Source organism: Euwallacea similis, chromosome 21, assembly GCF_039881205.1.
Source record: "Euwallacea similis isolate ESF13 chromosome 21, ESF131.1, whole genome shotgun sequence".
In the NCBI taxonomy this organism is placed as follows: domain Eukaryota; kingdom Metazoa; phylum Arthropoda; class Insecta; order Coleoptera; family Curculionidae; genus Euwallacea; species Euwallacea similis.
Genome location: NC_089629.1, coordinates 1,087,510 through 1,110,804, shown reverse-complemented (window position 1 = coordinate 1,110,804; position 23,295 = coordinate 1,087,510). Strand labels below are relative to the sequence as shown.

General features: G+C 34.7%; 5 protein-coding genes across 6 annotated transcripts; 3 read left to right on the top strand and 2 right to left on the bottom strand.

Annotated features, from left to right (window-relative positions):
- The first annotated feature begins 1,250 nt into the window (after positions 1–1,250).
- LOC136415827 (glucose dehydrogenase [FAD, quinone]-like) lies at positions 1,251–10,390 on the top strand. Its single transcript, XM_066400667.1, has 6 exons — positions 1,251–1,751; positions 1,831–2,139; positions 2,312–2,518; positions 2,575–3,174; positions 3,233–3,435; positions 10,003–10,390. Exons 1-6 carry the CDS (start codon positions 1,568–1,570, stop codon positions 10,357–10,359), a joined length of 1,860 nt encoding a protein of 619 aa, XP_066256764.1. The 5' UTR covers positions 1,251–1,567; the 3' UTR covers positions 10,360–10,390.
- Positions 6,525–8,078, bottom strand: LOC136415837 (uncharacterized). The gene has a single exon (XM_066400688.1). The coding sequence runs from the start codon at positions 7,764–7,766 to the stop codon at positions 6,570–6,572; it is 1,197 nt and encodes a 398-aa protein (XP_066256785.1). The 5' UTR covers positions 7,767–8,078; the 3' UTR covers positions 6,525–6,569.
- A 929-nt stretch (positions 10,391–11,319) lies between the features above and the next one.
- LOC136415812 (uncharacterized) lies at positions 11,320–15,188 on the top strand. 2 transcript variants are annotated; one of them, XM_066400639.1, is made up of 6 exons: positions 11,320–11,385; positions 11,467–11,597; positions 13,924–14,124; positions 14,231–14,437; positions 14,487–14,744; positions 14,805–15,188. In XM_066400639.1, the coding sequence occupies exons 2-6, from the start codon at positions 11,507–11,509 to the stop codon at positions 15,104–15,106; spliced, it is 1,059 nt and encodes a 352-aa protein (XP_066256736.1). In that variant the 5' UTR covers positions 11,320–11,385; positions 11,467–11,506; the 3' UTR covers positions 15,107–15,188. The 2 variants fall into 2 exon arrangements, with proteins under 2 accessions (XP_066256736.1, XP_066256735.1); XM_066400638.1 differs by having other exon boundaries at positions 11,383–11,597.
- A 236-nt stretch (positions 15,189–15,424) lies between these two features.
- On the top strand, positions 15,425–18,457 carry LOC136415786 (zinc finger protein 354B-like). Its single transcript, XM_066400586.1, has 4 exons — positions 15,425–15,649; positions 16,862–17,552; positions 17,779–17,969; positions 18,214–18,457. Exons 1-4 carry the CDS (start codon positions 15,512–15,514, stop codon positions 18,247–18,249), a joined length of 1,056 nt encoding a protein of 351 aa, XP_066256683.1. The 5' UTR covers positions 15,425–15,511; the 3' UTR covers positions 18,250–18,457.
- Positions 18,458–18,848: 391 nt separating this feature from the next.
- On the bottom strand, positions 18,849–21,846 carry LOC136415785 (nicotinate phosphoribosyltransferase-like). The gene is made up of 4 exons (XM_066400584.1): positions 20,657–21,846; positions 20,423–20,606; positions 19,912–20,129; positions 18,849–19,854 (listed from the first exon to the last, which is right to left on the bottom strand). The coding sequence occupies exons 1-4, from the start codon at positions 21,634–21,636 to the stop codon at positions 19,584–19,586; spliced, it is 1,653 nt and encodes a 550-aa protein (XP_066256681.1). The 5' UTR covers positions 21,637–21,846; the 3' UTR covers positions 18,849–19,583.
- Between the last annotated feature and the right edge of the window lie 1,449 nt (positions 21,847–23,295).

Here is a 23,295-nt window from a genome sequence, read left to right as displayed (position 1 = left end):
CTTTATTGCTGACTACAACAAAAAATCATTCTTAATAAAAAGTTCTGCTTGTTGAGAAAATGACTTTACAATATAAACATTTTAGATTAGATGTACAGAGTGTTAATAAATTAGGAAAGCATAATAATGCTTCAAGATAGAAGTACATACCATTATTATTTTTAACAAAAAAATTATGAAACAAAGCTTAACTAACAAAAAATCTAAATACACATTTTGGAATGAAAATTCGAAAGTATTAAATTAAATTACATAGTTAAAAATTATTTAACATAACTGCCCCCTACCTCGACACACTTTTCTCCTAACTTAACTTTACTGTACACTTTACCAATTCGCACCACATTTAGTTCATCTATTGCTTCCTGTATGCGCTCTTTTAATACTTCTCTGTCATGTGGCAGATTATTTGTATAAACCTTTTGTTTTAAAACACCCCATAGAAAAAAATCTAACAAAGAAAGGTCAGGCGACCTAGTTAGATAATGGATCGGGCCAAACATCTCTATCCACTTTACTTTCAAATTTTCATTCCAAAATGTGTATTTAGATTTTTTTTTAGTTACTTTGTTTCATATTTTTTGTTAAAAATAATAAATAATAATACTTTTATCTTGAAGTATTTTTATGCTTTCCTAATTTATTAACACCCTCTACATCTAATCTAAAATGTTTATATTGTTAAGTCATTTTCTCAACAAACAGAACTTTTTATTAAGAACGACTTTTTGTCATAAAATGAATAATAAAGATTTTTTCCTCTTGTGCACTCCAACCGCGATCGTAATGTATATTAATATTTGAACTGTATTAATGCGTGAGCATAATTAAGTTGACAATCTTTATTCGGATTATAATCGGATCTGATTCGTCAATGATGAAAAAAAAGTCCCGACTATTCAGTTCGGGGTATCTAGGAGGCCATGACTCAGAAGGACATTTCCAACGGTTTTTATAATTTTGTTTTCGTTTCAAGAATTTTCAAGAAATTGCCTAATAAGAAAGGGCTTTCACAGCACCTCCCTGGAGCAGCTGAAGATTTTTTCAAAACCAAGGAATGATATATATGTACACTGAAAGTTGTATATGAAGATTTAAGATACCGATTTCCTCTAGATATAAACCTGCATAGATCCAGGTCAGAGATTCTTCACCATATGCTATAATTATTCTCGAATATGAAAGATTTCAATTGTCGAGATAATAAAAGTTCTTAACGAGGTGCCATTACCCAAGTTATCGATCTGAATAATGCATATGCTACTGAGTACTAAATCGAACTTGTCGCTATTATTAGATGTGCTTAATAACACATAGGCACATCCGACAAGAATTAAATTATGTATTGACCATCCTTAAATCAACCAGATCCTTTATGCAATGTTTGCAGCTCTCATCGTTTATAAACTACTATATTCAAACATTTACCGAGTACGATGGTTTAACAATGAATTCGAATTAACCTGAGGATCTCGATTCCAAGGTTGGTTGCTGTTTAAGAAATACGCACCCGATAACGTTGGAAAGACACCAACATTTTTTTACTGGTCAGTTTAAACCAAACATTATGGGTCAAAGGACGATGTTTTGGGTGTTGTTAGGTTTCGTGCTATCCAGGACAATTTTGTGCGAGGCTCAGTTTACAGAATTCCTTTCGCGGACCTTTCGAAGCTTATTTGTGGGTCATGAAAATACCATTCGCGACCAGAGTGCAATTTATAAAGAATATGATTTTATAGTGGTTGGTGCAGGTAAGTGTTAGATATTCAGTTCATATAGATGTTGCAAGAAATTTTGCATACCGGGCTTTAACCAACAAATTTCTGCAAGGATCTGGAGGGTCAGTGGTGGCCAACCGACTAACTGAAAATCCTTCTTGGTCAGTCTTGCTCCTGGAAGCGGGACAGGACGAAATTTTCCTCACTGATGTGCCCCTAACGGCCTCCATTCTTTCTATTACTGGGTACAATTGGGGGTACAAAAGTCAAAAATTAAAGACAGCCTGTTTGGGGCACGTCGAAGAGCGCTGCAATATGGCCAGAGGCAAAGGGTTAGGTGGTACCAGTATTCTGAATTTCATGATTTATTCCAGAGGAAATAAGGAGGATTTTAATATGTGGGAGAAAATGGGTAATGCAGGTGAGTCCAACGTATGTGTCGTGAATTTATTCATTTACGTCCTCTTTTAGTTCACTCTTTTAGTTGATAAACAGTTTAATTTTAAAAAATCTAATTTAAAAAAATAAAAAAATTAAAAATCAAAACTTGAAAATAAAACAACCTCTAAAACAATAAATTTTACTATTTTCAGGATGGAGCTACCCAGAAGTTTTGCCTTACTTCATTAAATCCGAAAATTGCTCTATCTACGAAAACATCGATGAACAATTCCACGGAAGGTCCGGTTACTTATACGTTGAAACCCCTCAATATGAGAGCCCTTTTTTGGAGCGATTCATTAAAGCTGGTAAAGACCTTGGCTACGAGAATGTAGACCTCAATGGCAATAGTGGATTAGGTAACGCCAACACCGTGGACCATGCATTAACCATCAAAACCTTCGATTATCTGTAGGCTTCGGAAAGGTTCAAGCAACCCTTAAAAATGGCAGACGTTGCAGCGCCTCAAAAGCCTTCCTACGTCCTGTGGCTCATAGACCAAACCTGCACATATCCATCCATAGTAGGGTCACGAAGATCTTAATCGACCCAATTCAAAAGTGGGCTTATGGGGTGCAGTTTACCAAAGATAAGCTGAAATACACAATTCTAGCAAAGAAAGAAGTGATTTTGAGCGCTGGGGCTATCAACAGTGCTCAATTGTTGATGTTAAGCGGCGTGGGGCCCAAGGAACATTTGAAAAATTTAGGGATCGAGGTCTTAGCAGACCTCCCTGTGGGCTACAACTTCCAGGATCATCTGGCTATGTCAGCGATTCCCATTTTTGTGAACGAAAGTGTAACTATCTCAGATCTGAGTGTACAAAATCCTCGGGATGTTTTTAACTATCTGGCTAGAGGGAAGGGGCCTTTCACGGTACCCGGAGGAGCTGAAGCGTTAGCTTTTCTCAAGACCAAGTATGCTGACAAAGGAGATGCTTATCCAGATATCGAACTGGTGTTAGGGGCTGGAGCTTTGAACGGGGACGTTTATGGCGGATTTAGAAGTTTGTTAGGTAAGTGGCCGTGAAGATTTGAAGCAGAGCTGTATAGTTAGGTCGGAGATCTATGTAGGGATTCCTGAACGTACCTTCCAAAAGATCTATGCTCCGTACATTGGTACTCCATCTTTCAGCATAGCCGTGGTCCTGTTGAGGCCAGAAAGTAGAGGCAGGGTGATGTTGAAGGATTCCAATCCGTGGCATTGGCCCGTTATTTACCCCAATTACCTTTCTGAAGATAGGGATGTTCAGACGATGGTCGAAGGAATTAAAATGGTAAGATAAAGAGTACTCGCCATTAAGATAGTCAAAAGGCCTTTTGATCTAAATTGAAAACCTAACTGAATGGCCATATATTTACATAAGTTATAACGTTCTAATGCCAATTAGTCTTACTACCACTCTCTAGACCTAAAAAACCTTAAATTGCCATCTTCTCAATTATAATTTTTAAATTAAAAACTGGTTTCTCGAAAAATTTGAAAAAAAATCACACATATATAGAAAACCCTTGGGCATGCGCTATATTTTTTTTCCTACTAATTCTAATCTAAAAACGATTTTTAAAATTTCAAAATTGGATTACTTTTCTTCAGAATGGGCTGCAGGTCCAGTTTTTTCTTCTAATGATGGGCATTTTTATGGCAAATCTAAGTGCATATAAAATATGTCACTTTTTAGGCTGCCCCATATTAAAAAATGCAAAAAACTCAATTTTTTGGCATTTTTTTTCAATACTGAATTAAGCATTTCGGCTTTTTTGGACATTTGATGCATTTTTTGTAATCCAATAGCATCTATGTATCGCATTTTATGCCGGGGGTGCTCTTTATTAATTAGGTGAAATTGGTGGAAATTAAGGGTGAAAAGGCAAAAACGTAACGTGACTAACAGTATATTTCTTTATTGAAAAAATAACGATATAAAGGGTAATATTCCTAAGAAAGCGGCTTTCTTGCATTGCTGCTAATGGGCCATTTTCCAGCCTATGATAATAAATTTAGACGCACGGCACACGCACACTTATTATCTGATTTAATTTCAAAATTAATTACACACGAATATTTTAGTTTTTCTGGAAATGCCTGCATGTTTTGCTACAACGGCATTCTTTACAGTGGTGACCAACCCACTTCCTTTACATTTAGATTATAAGTTCATTGCAATAAGAGCAAACTAGTGTGCCATGTTAAACCAATTGTCCCAGTGCCAGTTTCGTAGAAAATATTACATTAACGCATTGTTCGTTAATAAGTTAATAATGCGTTAAATTTCCAAACAGAACCAGGAATGTAACAATGTCTAAAATTAGCTAATTAAATAATTTAATTTAATGTTCTAATGCATAAAGAGTACACATTTTACGCATAACTTTCGAGTTGATTATAGCATAGCGATTTACTCTACCGCTATACTATGTCTATATCACTATCGCCTTACCTTATTATATTTAAGCCTTAAGGATATTAAGTGCCTCGAATAGTTTTCACGCAAATTAAGCATTTCATTTCCAGAATAATGCAAATATTATAGAACAGAAATTCTCAATTGCCAGGAACTTAATATAGATAATAGAGAGTTCTTGCGCCACTAAAATGAATGTCACACGAGCGAAACACGTAAACGTAATTAGCATTAGCCAGGAACCTTGATATTATTTTGTCTTTTAGCGACTCATGGTTTCCTTAATCAAAATTGCAAAATCATCGATAACAATAACACCGTAGGCAATTACATAACGTAACCATATTGTCTATAGAAAAAATAATATATCCTCATGAAGATATTTCAGGGGCAATAGTACTCTGCAAGATAATAAAAACATGCTAATAGACCCATGATGAAAGACGCACCATTTTGAATATGGTGGCAAATTTTCACATTTTTTCATAATAACTGTTTAAACATGCCCTTCTACTATGCAGATGTATGATTTTACTCTTTGCCTCATAAACCAACGGACTCTTAAAAATTCCAGAAGTATTGCGGATGATATTTCATGAATCCACTATTCTATTATCTATATCGCAATTCCTCTTCTGTTTCAATTGGGGAATGATATACCAATGATTTGAGGTGTCCCTTAGTTTAAAAAAATCTAGACTATTCAGGTCTGGAGGTTTAGAAGGCCACAACTGAGGAGGAGGATGGTTTCAACACTGTTTATAATTTTGTTCTCGTTTAGAATCATTTTTATTTTAAGAAATTTGATTAAATGTTACGAATTGCTTTAGATAGTTGAGAATTGAGTCGGATGGCTATTTGGTTCCTTACTTCCTTTACATTTTTGATTTGCACTAATACTTATTTTTTAAAATCTACAAAAATGGTGAAAGATAAAAAAATACTGCAGGAGACCAATAAACTAAAAAAATTGAAAAAGAAATTTAAATTTGGTACTAGAATTCATGCAGGGTGTTTCAAAAACAAAATGCAAAACACAAAATAGTACACGCACACCCAAAAAAATATAACACCCTGTATGAGGTTACCGACAATTTTGACATTTTGTTGTAGAGGACCTTAAAGAAAATAAATGTACGAAACCTCCAAAATTTAACTTATGTCACACATAACAAAAAAAAAAAATAAGGAAAAAATGTGAAAATTTGCTACTCTGTATGTCGAAAATGGTGCGTTTTTGTCTAATGGTCTTTAGCATTTTTTATTATTTTGCAGAGAACTATTTCCCCCTGAAATATCTCCATGATAATATCTTACATCCTGTATAGTAAAAATCATGAGGGCTAATTCGGATAATGTTAACAATATCGTTGAAAATATTCAAAATGAGGGTAACACGTGTTGAAATAAGTGGCCTTAAAACCCTTTAATTATCATTAAACCCTAGATTTTTGCAGTCAGAATAAAGAGGCTGGTCATCGAGGTGGTCAGATTTAATCTCCGACCTTTCAATAGGTTCAAAAAAATCACAAAATAAGACAATTTTGTTTGAAAATTCAGTTTCATCAGTATCCGTTCTTCAATTAATTTTGAATACAAATTTGTGCTAATAGAAAAATTGCAAGGACAGCAAAAGAAAAATCTTTTTAAAAATTCTGAAAATCTAATACCCTGTACGTTGCATAACAAGTGTTTTTCAAAAAATTTTGTTGCGAAAGACCGTTTTTTTTGCGGTTTTCTTCCCTGAAAGGACGCAGACTAAAACTGAATCACCCTGTGTACTAATAATAATGTACAGGGTGTCCATACAAGAAAAGAACATAACTTTCAGTCATATCTCGAAAAAGTGATGGTCAATGATTCTCTTTTCTTCAAACAAAAATGTCCAAGGGGGCGTGCTTTCTTGCAGTTTTTTATCTTCCAAACAAGAGCGAGATACGGGACGATTCCACATTCATCATATGGAACAACCTCTATAAAACTGATGTTTCATAAATATAAAATTACTATTCCGTCACTTCACAATCTCCGATGCAATCATCGATCCTAATTCTTCCAGCCTGGACAGTGTTCATCACTTTTTCATGCAACTTCGACACTAAATTCCCAGCCCTACTTTCTTCGGGTACACACAAACAAACCTTCTTCTTCTGCGATGGCACCTCCATATCCTTGCAAGGACACCTTCTGATTACATACGTATTTCTGCAATAGGAGCAATAGTACTTCTCGCTGTTTAGTAGCTCTACTGCGCTAAGAAATTTCTTTGGTTTTGAAGGCGGTTTGAAGCTTGAGACTTTGGCAAATGTTCCCTCGTATTTTGAGCAAATTGGGCATAGCTGAGGAGTATGCTGCTTTTCGCAGACGCATCCATACGGCCTACTTTTTGCCGATTTACCAATACTGATCTCTGGGTTATCATCCTCAGTTTCATCGACTTCCTGCGAAATGTCTCGACAATAACAACGTTCTTCTTTATTACGCTTTTCACCAACATCAGCTCTAACGACGTCATCTTTGGACACCTTATTTGGATTGAGCCTCAATATAAGGTCATCTTCTGCCCTTTTATACTTAAATGCGGGCCTTTTGTCTCCCTTGCAGCCCTTAGGGCAGCGCTGCTGAGCTTTACTGTAGGCTACACTGTGGCACACCCATTTTGGGTGCACTTGCGGCCTCCTCTTATGTTTGGGGCAGATCCTCTTTCTAAAATTTCCCTCAAAACGGTGTAGGTCCTGGTCCGGAACGGTGATTTCTTGTATGGTAGTTCTGGTTCTTAGTTCTAACTTAGGGGATATGGTGCCAGGGAATAGCTTTGTTGGTTCCATAAGCAGATCTACCTCAGTGCTTTGGCGATCTATGGGTCTTGTTGGATATAAGAGGTCGTCTAAAGTGGTCTGGAAACTAGCCAATATCACTCCTTCCTCGCAGCTTTTCCACTGGATAAACTCGGCACAAATCCACTCCCTCCCCAACGTTCTCTGCAGCTCGCTGAGCCTCCTCTCCTTCAAAAAGGTCTTGTAAAATATGAACTTCTCCTTGAAGCTAACAGGAAAGAAGGGTTTATGCGAGTCAGTCTGGATGGTGGAGTCCAGCATATAAAGCTGCAACGATACTTTCCCATTGGAACACAACCAAACACCCGGACAACTCACTTTTTGTATCTCGAGTTCCACTTTCACTAAGAAGCTCTTTGAGGGCATATTTGACGAAATGTGACTTAGGAGCTACATGGTTATAATGGGAAAAATAAAGGGCTGAAAAGAATGATCGATGGAAATTTAGGTTGAAGACCATACGGGTGTCATTGCGTGCCATGGATACCGGCATGGAAACAAAGTGTATGTCAACATTGAGAGACCTTAACGGTCTGTGTTAGCGGTATTTAGGTCGCAACTTACGATACTCCTTTGTTGTGGTAAATTATGGCTCTAGTGTCATCCAGAGAGCTCCAATTCATTGTGCGGGAAAACTCAATTAACGAACGTGAATGATCTTTATTAAGCACTTAGAATGTGTAAACGCGCAATCCAAGCGCTTTCAAGAATTATGGTATTTTTTTTATTGTTTCTTATACAGGGTGTTTTTAGCTGAGTGTCTGGTAGAAGTGTTGAGAGATCCGCAAAAGGTAGAAAATCGCAATTTGGTATGCAGCCATTTGGGCTCAAAATCTATCGGTGAAAATATTTTCAAAATTGATAAAAACTTTGTTATTTTAAATGAAATGACTGTGTTTTTTTATTCTTTTTATGATTCCATGTTGAATTTCAAGTCAGCTTTATGTAACATGCTGTTAATATAAAATGTCAACTTTCGGAGACAAAAATGATTTTATCTAAAAATTGGCAAAAATCTTCGTGTAAAAAAAATGATTACAGTGGAACTAACAAAGCAAAATTTTACTAGTAAAAAGTCAAAACGCTGCACTTCATTCTTCTCAATTTCAATTTTGATAACCATCTACAGAGTGGTCTGCAAAATAAATTGAACTGAACTAATACAAAAAAGTCATTTTCTCCAAATGAGACACCCCATATGGATTAAAAGGCCATTTCATACTATATTTAGTCATCTAAAATTTTCTTATTCTTATATAGGATGTTCGGAAATATCGTCGAAATATTTTGGAAGGTGATTTTAGAACTTAAAATAATAAAAAAAGTTCTTATATACATACCCTAAAAATTGCTTTTTAAAGGAGTTAAAACACTTAAAGGGGAAACTCTGAACATGTTTTTTTCACAATATTTTTGAAATTATATTTCAAATTAGAGGATGCATTGAGATGTACTGAGGCCGTTTCAATATTTGTTGTGAATAATTATTGATAAATTCTTAGTAATATTAGTCTTGTTATTGATGAGCAATAATTTAAAAAAAAGCTTCTATTACAGGAATGGTTACTACATTTATTAAAATGCATTTCGATGTCCATATAGTCATGCATCGGTTTAAAAAAAATAATTTTTCTAGAAAACGATCCATCCTATCGAAGTGAAATGACAGGACCTTTCTTACTTAAAAATATCTGCGATTCAGTAATTTGATTAAAAAAATTAAGAAATTTCATAAACAAAAGTTAAGACAACATTTACTTTGGAGACCCCCTGTATGCGACGCTTCTGACTAAAATATGGAATTATTAACACAAAAGAAGTTTTCCCATTCCAACTTATTAAAGTATATCGAATTTCATAATTTTATCGCAAGCCGTTTGGAAAATATTACAAAAAAAACATCTTTAAAGTTCCCTCTTTAGGGGTTCTAGACCCCTTAAGAAGCGCTTTTTGGGGTATGTTTGTAAGAACTTCTTGTATTATTTTAATGTCTAGAATCATCTTCTAAAATATTTTGACATTATTTCCGAACACCTTGTATAAGAATTTTTTCTTGGAGGTAAGGAGGCGATAAGTAAATATTTCGTCTGGAGCGCCAGACTTGCTAAGGCCGTCTCTGTGCAAACTATGAGTGGAAGATTATGCTACTTACTACAGGGTGTCTTATTTAAGAGGGCAACAGCGTCATAATTTTTTTTTATTTTAGAAAATTAGTGCGCATTTTTTATCCAAAACAAGCCATAAAGAAAACCTACTGGGAAAGTTTCGATAAAAATACTTTCAGTCCCAAATTTACTGTTTTACCTAAATATTCGTATCAACATAGATCGACTAACGCAGCTATTGTGAGATGCAGTGAATTATATTTTCAAAAAAGTCCCTGTTTTTGTGTCTAATAAAATAGTCCTTTCAATTTTTGAGATATTTAGTTGAACATATCAAACATCGATCATTAACGGTCCTCCCTCATTTTTCCTCTCCAAACCTCTTTTTTGCTGAGATAAGTTTATATGGAGTTTTCTTCTTAGTGTTAGATGGTTCTCAAAAGTTCCTCTGCACACCTAATTATCCCTCCGTCTGATCAAACTGAATCTTCTTTTAGGCGATCTCCATAACCCAATCCGACCACTTCAAACGCTACAACGCAACCCCCCGTCTACTACCCTTCCCCAACTGCGAGCACTTGGTCCTTGGCTCGGACGAATATTGGACCTGCTCCCTTCGGCAACTAGCTACCACCCTGGGGCATCACGTGGGTACGTGCAAAATGGGCCCCGTTGAAGACCCATCTTCGGTGGTGGATTCTCAGCTCAGAGTCCACGGTATTAGAAATCTGAGGGTGGTGGATGCATCTATCATGCCCAATATTGTGGCCGGGCACACCAACGCGGTTATTTTCATGATTGGGGAGAAGGCGAGTGATATGATCAAGGGAAGTTGGGAGTATGAAGTGAGGTGATGAAAATGTGAGGAGTTCTAGTGATTTTCAAGCAAAGAACAACTGAAAGAAGCCATTTGAGTGATAGTGGAAATTCTATGAAGTTAAAGCATAAAAACTAGGTTTCTTTAACGGTATATCGAAAAATGCGCGATGTACTTTTTAAAAAATCTTTAGGAAACGGAAAAAATAAATAAATAAAAAGAGTAAATAATTAATAAAATTATAATAAAAAAGTCGCATAATAAATAAAGTAAAATAAATAATAAAGAAACGTGTAAGTTTAATCAGGACAAATGCTGCTGTGTTGCTTAAACTGTCTTTAATAGATCTGAGATGCAAGGTCATCAACATCCAAATTAAGCGCTAAGTAGCGATTCCTAAATATAATAATCGTTATTTCATAATAACAGTTGTATATTTATCTAACCTTAAATTCACAAATTGGAGAAATATGTAAAACTACTTCTTAAGTAACAGTTGACCCAGGTACAACTTCTTGTGGCGACGACCCAGAAACATTTTAAGAGCGAGGACATTACTTGCTTCGTAAATATTGCAGTTTTCTGTATTTGCCTTTTTTACAATATTATCTAAGTCTAAATCTGCTAAAAAGGGGCGAAGGTCGATTTTTAGACATTTTATACATAATTTTTTTTATATTTCCGGACTGCTTGGAATTTTTTTAAAGTTTTTTAAATGATTTTTTAATTCGAAAGCTGTGTGTTGTTCAAGCCCCAATTTTTGGTGAAGAAATTTTTTAACCACGAACGGAAACACCACCCAATGAGTTAAATAACAATTCGCAAAATTCGTTTTTCCGTGCCCGCAAAGTGAGCCCGAGAAAAAAGTTTGCAATGCACTATTCCCCACGGAGGAGCCCCACATATAAACCCACCTAGATACGTCCCTTTCTAACTCTCAGAAATAAAAATACAACACACTTAAACTTATTCTGATGGAAAACGAAGTGAAAGCTCAGCAAATGCCGCTTCTTTCACAGTGGTTGATAATGAAGGCCTGCACTCGCCAAATATCGGTTAACGGGTGAGTATCTTCGAATCAAGGTCAATAAAATGAAGATTGAAAACACTGAACAATAGCAAATGATAATTGTTGGATACTAAGGATTGCTGACTAAGGGCGTAAGCATGTCCGTTAGTGAGAAATGTCCAGCGCTAGAATTGGACTAGTTCTGTTAGTGTTTTGGTGTTTCCTCGGCAGTTGCAATGGTGGCAGTTGGTACGATGTTGGAAAAAGTAAGTAATTTCTAAATGCCTTTGAGTAATTTTTGGTATGTGAAAGAGATAAGATTACCACACGATTTAATATTAAACAGAAGAATACTCGTATAGTGTTACGTAGGTGATTACTTGCGCTATTCGCTTGCGAATGAAAATCTACCAATTAACCCAGTTTCCAACGAAACCTATGTTTTAAATATTGATTTATAACGCATTCTTTTTCGTGAACTAGATGTTTTACTCTTTTAGAACAAACGTTACACATCTTTGAATTAGATGCTCTCAACGCAATTTTCCGCAGATCCGTAGATGAATTTGTGTTTTTTTTTTGTAAATTTTGAGGCACTGGTAAAAGTGTGAAGGGCATGTTTTGCAATGAAAATTAACACTTTAATACTCATTAGCCTTAATGTTACTTAGAAACTTGCTACTTTGCCTTGCGGGGATAATATCTATTATATACGAGAGCAATATTACATTTTGTCGGTGATCGCGGCCAAAGATCCATACTTTTCAAATTAACTAAAAATCTTATTTCAATAATTTGATTATTGAAATCATTGTTGTTTTCTTTTCAAGACCAAACCCCTGTGCATACGCAAAAAAGCTACAATTAAATAAACTTTTCTTGATTTTCTAAGAGCTCTTCCCCTAGTTTACCTTTAGAGCTAATTTACACACAATTTGTTTTGAGTACAATATCTAACCGATTTATCTCCAAATCGCTAAGTAATTAACAACAAAACCTAAATATCTTGATTTTTCACAATTTTCGCTTCCTCATCGTGTAGACATTTTAAATTCAATTCCTACCCTCTAAACTCTAAATTTAAGGTTTCGTTAGAATCCTGGCCCATTTCGTATATGGACATATGTTAATTATATTTTGGTAGGAGGTATAATTGCTTATTCTTCCCGTTCTATAGCATTTGTTTCATATCATTTACGCTCGATGACATTTTCTCTCCGAAAGTGAACGATCATTAAGTGGTTGCACATCGATGTAAGAAAATCACAATATACGAGTATAATTCTCGATTATGATGCACGCGTAATGAAATATCTAGGTTGAAATATGTACATACATGTTATGACATCCCTCAAATCAAAAATGGTTTAAGAGAGAAAGCTTTTTTATGCTCCAATATCGAAAACAATAACATGAAGCCGCTAATTAAATTCATATCAAGCAAGTGTAGAACAATAGGTCTAGATGTTATGCAAACGAAGAAATGTGTTCTTCTAAGTATACAGGGTGTAGCATATCACGATGGAGATATTTTAAGGGACGATAGTATCCTGCAAAATAATTAAAAAATGCTAATAAACGCACGGTAAAAAACGCATTATTTTCGATACATTGAAAAAAGTTTAAAAATTTTGTTATATTTTGCGAGGACATTTTCAACAGTTTTTATAACTTTGTTTTCGTTTAGATTTATTTTTATTTTAAGAAATTTGATTATTGTTACGAATTACTTTAGATAGTTGATAACCGAACTCAATGATTACTTTTTCTTTACTTTCTTTACATTCGAATTTTCATGGATAAATATTTCATAAATTCTACGAAAACGATGAAAGATAGAAAAATACTGCAAGAGGCCAAAAAGCTAAAGAATTGAGGAAGAAATTTTAATTTGATAGCAGAATTCATACAAGGAGTTCCAAAAAAGGTATAAAGCATAAAATAGTACATGACCCAAGAAACATACCACTCTGTATATGACCATCAAAAATTTTGATATTTCGTTGTAGAGGGTCATAATGAAAATAGGTGTACAAAATTAAAAAAATTTAACTCAAGGCATATATGAGGAAAAACGTGAAACTTTGCCATCCTGTATATGTAGGGCCTGCTTATGTAACGTGATAGTTATTGGCCATCATTGTGTATTATAGTTGTTATATGGTGAATTAGATATCTTGCGATAATAAACAATCGAAACATTTATATTCCTTTATTAAAAGAGAAAATAGCACTTTTGCGTTACGAGAAAGTTGCTGATTATGTGTTTTCTTGATTTTCCTTTATTGCTGCTCGTAAAGAGATAACTAGACACATAGATTTTATTGCTTCACCTGCAGTTAGTCTGAAATAACAGGCATCATAAAGACTCACCCTATCACTACACGCTATGCCAACTAGAAAAACTAGGTATCCTAAACTGCGTTGGTATGAGTAATACATTTAGGTTACTTTTATTGCTAAAAATATAAATTATTACTAATGATGTGTTACTTTGATGCAGTACACTTGACTAAATTTGATCTAAAATTTTTCAAAATTTTTGACATTTTTTTGCAAAGCCGTTCTCTTGGTATACCCACTTTTTTTTAGTTGAAACATTGGTGAGACAATGGGCCCCCCTTATCTGGCTATCGCCAGACGAAAAATTCATGCCGTTGAATGTAGATGATTTTCTGGAAAACACCCATATAGCTGACGAAAAGGGATCTATTCTAACGCAAAGCAAACACTTTACCAGATTTTTCCAGTATAATTCGAAGAGATATTTTCTAGTACCCAACAACTCGTTAGGTAAGTTTAGCTTCTCAACATGTGCAAAAAGAAGATGTGTAGAAGAAAAGTGAAGGTGAAAGAGACTAATGTGAAAATTGCTAATGACCAACTTTTTGTGTTTTAGAAATGCTTAAACTCAACGTGTCGTCATTTCTCTATGGGAAGAACCCAAAAAGGCACCATCCAGTTCCTATTTACGCTGTTGTGACTTACTGCTCCACACCCGCTTTCAGAGATCTCACTAGTCAAAGAATCGACTTAGTTCCTCCATTTCACGTAACTTACTGGATGTTTTATCCCTTCAACGAAGGGAAAGATGCCTGCTTTTTAGGTCAGTGGTTTTCCACAACTTGGTGAGTTAATGTGAAAGGATTTTATAGGGAAAGTGCCGGCACCGCTGATATTCAGCAAATGCCTGGGGCATTACCGCAAAATTGGAAACCACATCGGGGATTGGGAACACATGAGCTTGTCATTTTCTGGACGCCACCATCCAGACAAGTTATTTTTGTCGGTCCATGATGCAGGCGCTTACTATAGCTACGAGAGAAGCATCAATGTCTTCAAGTTTGAGTCCAAACTGAAACGGAAAGGAGTAGCGCAAGTCCCCTCATTTCCTGAATTTATTAGATTACAAGGTGGTCAACATGACATAGAGTCCCATGAACAACCATTGGCTGTTTTTTTAAATTTTGCAGGCGGACATCCAGTGGTGTTCGCAGCGGAAGGCTCGCACGGCCTCTGGTCAACGCCAGGCGACCACGAATTTATCCGGGTTCCCAAAGTCCTGGACAGAACAGGGTATGGGACTCCGTGGAAGACCTGGGCCTCCATAAATTTCCACCACTTCGGACGGACCGAAACGCCTCCCTGGATGAGTTTCAAAGGGAAATGGGGCAACCCAAAAACTAAATGCGTTTTGCTTAAAAAGTTCGGATTGTGCGAGTACACTGAGGGGCCGCGAGGGTTATTAAGGGACCATCAGGATTTTTACTGCTAGTCAAATTTGTTATGTTCATTCCAAACTTAATGTTTTATTTAATATATTATTTCTACTATTAATGTTAAAACACGCCATTTTATTATGTGGGTAAAGTGATTATGAAGTACCTTTCTTCATAAAACGAAAACATGAATTATTGACTCGTAAATAATTATTTAATTATAGAATACTTACTTACGCGTGCTAATCTCCGATAACATGTAACTAGAACAGTTAACGTCACGCGAATGCGCTGTTGCCTTTCAGCTTCATGGCTCATCTGTACGCACCCTTGGAGCTGCAACCGTAAGTCATTTCATTTATGTCATTTGAGTTTGAAGTTTTGTGAAGTTTGCACTGTTTCCAATTTGATTATTTGAGTTTAACAATCAAAACAAGTTGAAAATAGCGTGCGTTGCAGTTATGGAGAAAGTTCGCTGTATATGTTGCTTAAACACTAAAGAAAGTAATAATTTTATACCACTAGATTATCTTCTATCAGATATCGGGAAGAATGGCAAGTCCATCTTTGAAGTATTGGAAATAGTGACTTCATCTTCAGTAAGCTTTCATTCTCATAGTGTTTACTTTATAGCTTTGTTATGAATGTTAGGTAGGTATAGGCAAATCCGGTATGTACTTATGTACCTACAGGGTGGTCAAGTTTTAAGAGGATACTCCTATTTCCACAGTAAATAAGAGAAACCTGATATAAAGTTTGCATCACTTGACAGTGGTTGCCTAGCAAGTCTTGGAAATTTGACACATTACCTTCAATATGGTTTGACAACTTGGATGACAACTGAAGAAATGATTTTCATAGTTAGATTTATCTAAAGTTTTCAAGTTAAACGAAAAGTGCTAACGAGCTGTATCATATCTGAGCAAAGACCTTTTTTTAAAAATGTCATAATAAGCTTCTATTTCTAATAGTCACCAAAGAGCTGATTTTAACAAAAAACACATTAAACATGAATTTTTTATTTAATGATTTGAAACACATTATTTGAGAATTCAGTCACTTTGCCGACACCTTAAATTAAATATTGAGAAGCTACAGCCACTCAATTGATTTTTTATAAAATTACTCAAGTGAGATCTCTGAGGTATTTTAATGTAGTACATACTTGAAGTACTATGAGGGAACTTGGCAACAGGTTAGAGTGCAAACGGATTTGTACATGGTCTGGGTTGATTCCTTTTCTGACTGGTTCAACTGTATTCAGCAACTTTTATATGAAATCCCTTAACTAAACAAAACAACCACAATTACTAGTTTTTAAGAGTAAAATAAAAATAAATAAAATGCTAATTACTCAGAAAAGTAATTTCTTAGGCAATTATAGTAATTTAATCCAATTTAAGTAATTAAAATACATTCCTGAAATTAAATCAGTGTAGAAGTAATTTTATTATACAATTGACAATTGAATGCCAAAATGCACTGGATCCTATGAACCAAATTATTATTTGAATTTTTTGTAAATATGTAATATGAAAACATCCAGGGCTTTAATTTCAAAATGTACCACACAGAACATCTTTTGATTCTCTGCAAAGTTTAATTTGTGAAAATATACATCTATTAAGAGAATTTTATCACTCATTCAACTCTCATAATTATTACAAATTCCCCAAAGGTTATTAATATTTTTTTGGCCATAATAGATCTTAGAACCTAGTGAGGGATTGTATTAATCAACTCAATTCCATACAAATATTTCCTGAAAAGATTATACCAACACCTATACATGTTCCATATCTCATTTTCAGATCATAATTTCTGAGGCAACTGTGAAAGAAATATGTGCGTCATGTATAGTGGCCCTAAAAGCGGCCTATGATTTTATTGCATTATACAAGGAATCAGAAAAATTTTTGAAAAAATACCAAAGCTCTTCTCATTCAGAAGTTGTATGTGGAAAGACTGGAAATAATTATTTGCTAATAAATGATAAATTCAAACCAAAAGAAGAACCAATTGACGTTAGGCCTGAACCTGAAAAAGCAACTAGTGATTATGACTCTTCCATTTATAACACAGATAAAGATATTAATATATATTCAGACCAGTCTGTTAATCAATTGCAATCTGATGAAAGCAAATCACATGTTTACGTGAAATCAGAAAAATCTACAAAATCAGCAAAATTGGAAGACACTGACTCCTTTAAGGAGATATCGTCTATGTTAAGAAAACAGAAAGCCACCAAGAATTTTGTTATTATGTCGCTAGCGGATGTGGAAAATGGGGAGAAAACCGTAGTGAAAAACATTCGTAAATCAACAATAATCAGAGATCAGTTTAAAAAAGAAAACATTGCGGCATATGTATGTGACATATGTAATTCCGTTTATGATAACAAAATTGCATTAAAACGACACAAAAGTTCTATGCACAATCCAAATTGGAAAGAGAAGTTTAAATGTTCAACGTGTAATATGGAATTTCAAACAGGCTCTAGTAAGTGTATTTTTTGTATTTTCATTTCTAATTATTTTTATGTATTGTCATTAATCTATTTTTTTTATGAGAATGTGTTTGGAAAGCAATAAATGTTTCATGTTTCATTAATAACGTCAATAGTGTATTACATTGCGACAATAGGAAGAAGCATGTTATAAAACAAAAATTGCTGCAAGACGTAGTCTAGTCGAACGTCCATTAATATTTCTGCTTTGGTTTCCAGAGTTAAGATTTCACACAGCCTTTAATCACAAAGGTGAAGAATTTATATGTTACTCATGTGGCAACAGATATAAATTGAAACAGCACCTTAGAACACATATTCAAAGAAAACACGACAAGTATCGTCAAAAGCCACAAAAGTTTTCATGCCCGACATGTGGAAAGAACTTCAGCAGCTTTTGTGTGTTAATGGTAATTTTCAGAAAAGTGTTCTACTAATATATATTTCTTTCTAATAGCTGTAAAAGGCATCATTATTTGGTGTGTTGAATGACTTTTTAGTAAGTTTGCTTGTATTTTTTCAAAAACAGTTGAAAAAAGTTAATAATGACACGTTTATGACGCATTAGTAACACATATAGAAGTAAAGTTCGGTATCGCTACTTTCCCCAACGTCTGACTAGCGGTTCTGAAAATGTGTTTTGTTATTTTTTAGTATCACTCCAAAGTACACGACAACTCGAGTAGCTAAAAGCATTAGGCCGGATTTATAAAATCGACATTGGATTTGGCTTCGCTGCCAGCCCTGATTGTCGACAAATACGTAACACAACTTGACGACCCAATTTAAAATCTTGAAGTTGAATTTGACGTTGTGTTGCGGCCTAAGTTCGGTTACTCATGTGTGAGGCCTTCAAACCCTTGAGATGTGTAAAGCTCATATCATATCTTCTAGATGGAGTTGGAGACGACCCGAAAGCATCAATGGGTGTGATAAATACATATTTGCTACACAAAAAATGGAACATTATAAATAGGTGTTTCTATTTTATTTTTCTTCGCTTCTCCCTAAGTCTTTCACCATTTGAAAAATGTATATCCCTCCATATTAAATCCTTTTTCTTAGAAGTCAAGAATTTACTATTCCGGCTATTTTCACTCAGTCTGTTTACATAATATAGAAGAAATAGCAAAAGATTAAGAATGGGGCTCTGTGGCATCTCCTGGCCAGTATTAATTAGTGATATCCCAGAGGTAAGTTTTAAAATGTATCTATTTTGCCAAAAAAGTGAACACTTGCATTTTATCGTTGGAAGTAAGTAGTAGTAAGAAAATAAAAATACCAAGCTAGAAAACTAAAACATTTTAATAAATATCTTGATATCATTCTTTACTACAATATTTATACACCCATGCGTTTACAACAAAAAATGCCTGTTGTTTCTTATAGATTATATTTGCATCATAAAATTCCTTGCCTAATAAACTTTTAAGTAAGGTTCTTCGATTCCTTCTTAAACTTACTAACTTAGAATTGCCTAGGTACTTATTTATTAGTTCTTGATATTCATTATTTCATGTTGCTTATCTACTTATTAAAAAACTATAAGTTCTATGGGTTCCAATTAATTCTCAATTATAAGAAGCACACATATCTAACAATTAGGCAGGTTTGTTATGGCGTTTCCTATTGGGAAAAGTAGTGCAAAAATAATGTATTCTTATTCCTATCTAGTGAATATCACTAAAGCAGTATAATAATACTGAAATTGTGCTCCTCGATTTACCAATAGAACACGCTATTATTTTTAGGTATTTAGTAGGTACTTATCTTACTTTCAACAATATAGTTTTAGACTTCTTATAAAACCGTGAAAAATAAAAAAATGTAAATTAATAATTGCAAAAATGCAAATACATATTTAAATAAACTGCACTCTGCTTAAGTCCAACATTTTTCATATAAGAAACAAAATATGTTTTATAAATATAAAAGTAACAGATTTCTTCATATACAGTTTAAAAAATTAGTTTAATTAAAGTTGCGTCAAAAAGAATTCTTCTAAAAACAATTTAATACTAATTCTATGATAATTCTCCTATAGGTGCGTTTGCCAGCCACAATGTGTGCAAGAACTGATACAAATCATCACTAACCGACACCTTATATGGTGTTGGATTAAGAGTTCTTTTTATGTCTGGTCTTAGAATTTTCAGAGAACTTTCTACAGTTTGCCTCATTTCTTGCAACGTTTCTAAAGGTTGACATATATGACCTTGGTCGAACCTTAACATCAGCAATCTTTCCACTTTGGAAGGCGTTACAAAAGCTCGTTTGGACTCTTGGAACGGGTGTCTAGTCAAATACAAATGTATTTCAATACAAAATTCATTTTTTAGTCACGGTTATTACCTGCACAAAACTTTTCTGTTCTCCACTGGAGAATCTTCAGAAGACCTTTGTAAAATATCTATCAAGGCATACCCAGCTTCACCATAAAGTCTATACACATCTTTCTTGCCAGGAATAGTTACTTTGGCGACATCTTGACTAAGTTTTATTCGAGGTTGTCCGTTCAATTCAACCATTTTATAAACACAGCCCAGAGCAGGTTGCTTTTGACATGTAACCTAATTAAAATAAATTGTACATTGAATTTTGCTTAACTTCTAGATAAGTGAAATCATCTTGTCTTTCAAGATAAAAAAACAATTCAGTGAATGTTAAATTGGGATTTACTAGAGGTGTTCTTGCGCAAAAAACTATTTCCTCAATAATCAAATCGAAAATCATATAATGAGAATAAAGATAACAGTCACCATTTTGACTACAAAGTGACGAGAAATTCAGCAGTAGGTATATCAAGAGTAAAGTATTTGCACAATTATCTTCTGCTTACTCTTATTTATAAAAAAATACTCACCAAATGAGTGCCAATCCCAAATGAATCAATACAATGCACTTGTTCATTCAAACTCAGAATGGTTTCTTCATTAATATCATTTGAAGCCATAATCATCAAATCAGCAAAATATGGAATATTGTAGTCTTGAGCAACTTTCTTGAAATATCCTCTTGCCACACAGGATAGATAGGCTAGGTCACCACTTAAACTTAACATTGAACCCCCAATTGAAATAAGCTTTAAAAAACTCACCTATCCAGCCTAACACCCAGGGCCTGGTACCCCAATTCATGCAAAGCCAAAGCTGTTGCACTGAAGTTGATTAATCCACTCTTTATTACATCATAGGTGTCAACCAAGGCCATGAAGCTATCAGGGAGAGCAATACCAAATGATACAAATGCTGCCAGTTCTCCATCGTTTACTTCAGACAATAGTACATTGAACAAAGACACAAGTTTTTTTCTGAAACATATGGCTAACTCTAGCAAATTCTTAGGACATCCATCATTCTTGGGTGATAATATTTTATTTTTCATTTCATCAAATCCACTAAATGATGTTATGTAAGAATGAGCATGTGTGCCTTTCACGGGGATATTGAAAAGTTTTCCTGCAAGTACATTACTAGTGCCATCAAAGCCTCCAATGTAAGAATATTTAGATGCAGACAAGCCACCATCTGGGCCTTGTGCTCGGCGCAGTCCAAACTCAAAAAGTTGAAGCTTTCCTGCTGCCATTCTATATCGAGCAGCATTAGTAGCCATTAGGCTGGCATAATTCACTAAATTTAGTAATGTGGTTTCAAAAAGTTGTGCTACTATAAGTGGGCCTTCGATCCTCATTAAAGGCATTCTAGGGAACACTACAGTACCTTCTTTAACAGCATATAACTTTATATCCTTTGCAGTAATGGACTTCAAATATAGGTAAAATTCCTCTTCAACATGCAAGGGCAATATTTGCTTAATATACTCAATGTCGCTATCTGAATAGCTGAAATTATCCAGGAACTTGAGACACTCCTCTAGTCCAGCAAATATAGTGAACTCTCCATGGAATGGGTTTTTACGAAAATACAAATCGAAGACTGCAGAAGCTCTGTCTTTTTGTGATTTCCAGTAAGCGTATGCCATAGTGATCTGATACAAATCTGTAAGTAGGGGCTGGATAATACCGTTTTGCCCCATTTTCCTTGTGGGGATATTGTTATGCACTGAAGGATGAGACATCGTTCAATGGAAATATTGCGTGTTACGTGTTATTGCAAATTGCCACTGCTATAAATACTGTGTCTTCGTGATCTGATTGAGAGTGGGACGGTCACGCAACAATGGCATTTTCTTCCGAATTGGCGAGTTTTTATCCAAACTAATTCAAATTTTGAGGAACTTTTCGGTTTTCAAAACTATTTTTTCAGTGTTTGACTTTAACGTTTCACACATTTGTGGCGGAGCCAGCAGCGCGGTGCAATGTCACCCGTCTGTTAATGACAGTGACACTGCACTGCGAACCAGAGCAACATCTCGGTTCTGTAGAGAACTAAAACTACGGTGGGAAAACATTTTCCGTAACGGTTTTCGGAAATACATTCTAGATAGTTCGATCAAAAACCATATAAAACCGTTGATCACACCACCAACGGTCTCTTTCCTCTTTTGGGCCTCGTCTCCTCCACATGTACTCCAACTGGTAACAATCATATTCTGTACACAGTAGATATAAATTTATTCTAAGTTCAGTAATAAAACATATAACGTTCCTGTTTTACGAATTCTGTGTGGCAATCCCATTTCTGACACCCAACGGAAAACGCCTAGTGATTCCATACATCGACAACAGGACACATTTGTCAAATTGACTTAATAATTAATCATGACAAGATGACACTTTGAAGGGACTTTCTTTTTCTTAAGTGTAATAGGATCGACTCTGGAAATCTACTATAGGGCGAACAGAATTGTTCGGAGTAACACATATACATACGAGGTCAGTTGAAAATGTTTCAATATGAATATCTTTAAAACTTTAAAAGACACAATGATACAATTTGACAGGTTGAAGTAATAATATATATTAATAGGATAGCCTCATGATCGAGAAAAAACGGATGTAGCATCGTTTTTTAAGTCTGAAACCCCGTAGCTCAGTGTTAGGTCAAAATTGTCAAAAACGTAGGAAAACATTCAAATTTTCTGATAAGCCCTTTACTGCCGTTTCTTCGGTGAGTGCATGTGTTTACAAAATGGAGAATTTGTGTGTATCTGCTCCAAAAGTTTGAAATAAACAATATTCAGCACGTTGAATCTCAAGTTTTCATTATATTAGGAAACAGTTCCGATTCTTACCTTATCAATTCCAAGATTTGCTAATGTAAGAAGTTTTATCCAGCCAAATATACCGTAAAGACCTTTGCTGTGTATATATTTGTGTTTGATCCAACAACAGAGATTCAATTCCTTATCCGATTCATAATTTTCCATATTATAGTTTGTTATGAATTGTATCTATTTCATTGAAGTAGCCGGAAGCTTTATCAAAAATTATTTCTTTGCATTAGAACTGAAAAATATCCATTCATCATTTAACTTTGATGAGTAATTATCTTCTATTTTGATCTCATTTTCCAGAATTCCGTTGTATTTTAGTTTCGCTCTTCGTATATGGCTCCAGCTGCTCCATTGTAATCATGGCTACAGTCGATAGGATTTATTATTCCAGAAATTTTATTTCTCTTCAATTCGCAAAGCAAACAAAATACATTTGAGATTAAAAATTGTTCTTGAGCGCCGTAATACGGGATTCAATAAACAAATCTGACAATTATTCGGTTAATACCACCTTATGAATCACATTTTTGCAAGTGTAAAAATCGATCAAAGATCAATTGG

Coding starts and splice junctions, on each gene's coding strand:
- LOC136415785 (XM_066400584.1), bottom strand. CDS start 21,636: ATGTCTCATCCTTCAGTGCATAACAATATCCCCACAAGGAAAATGGGG. Junction 20,607..20,656: donor CTGGGTGTTAGGCTGGATAG/GTGAGTTTTTTA, acceptor GTTAAGTTTAAG/TGGTGACCTAGCCTATCTAT. Junction 19,855..19,911: donor AACAGAAAAGTTTTGTGCAG/GTAATAACCGTG, acceptor GTATTTGACTAG/ACACCCGTTCCAAGAGTCCA.
- LOC136415786 (XM_066400586.1), top strand. CDS start 15,512: ATGGAGAAAGTTCGCTGTATATGTTGCTTAAACACTAAAGAAAGTAAT. Junction 15,650..16,861: donor AAATAGTGACTTCATCTTCA/GTAAGCTTTCAT, acceptor TCTCATTTTCAG/ATCATAATTTCTGAGGCAAC. Junction 17,553..17,778: donor GGAATTTCAAACAGGCTCTA/GTAAGTGTATTT, acceptor TTTGGTTTCCAG/AGTTAAGATTTCACACAGCC.
- LOC136415827 (XM_066400667.1), top strand. CDS start 1,568: ATGGGTCAAAGGACGATGTTTTGGGTGTTGTTAGGTTTCGTGCTATCC. Junction 2,519..2,574: donor CAATGGCAATAGTGGATTAG/GTAACGCCAACA, acceptor GATTATCTGTAG/GCTTCGGAAAGGTTCAAGCA. Junction 3,436..10,002: donor TGGTCGAAGGAATTAAAATG/GTAAGATAAAGA, acceptor ATCTTCTTTTAG/GCGATCTCCATAACCCAATC.
- LOC136415837 (XM_066400688.1), bottom strand. CDS start 7,766: ATGCCCTCAAAGAGCTTCTTAGTGAAAGTGGAACTCGAGATACAAAAA.
- LOC136415812 (XM_066400639.1), top strand. CDS start 11,507: ATGTCCAGCGCTAGAATTGGACTAGTTCTGTTAGTGTTTTGGTGTTTC. Junction 14,125..14,230: donor AGTACCCAACAACTCGTTAG/GTAAGTTTAGCT, acceptor TTTGTGTTTTAG/AAATGCTTAAACTCAACGTG. Junction 14,745..14,804: donor TGAATTTATTAGATTACAAG/GTGGTCAACATG, acceptor TAAATTTTGCAG/GCGGACATCCAGTGGTGTTC.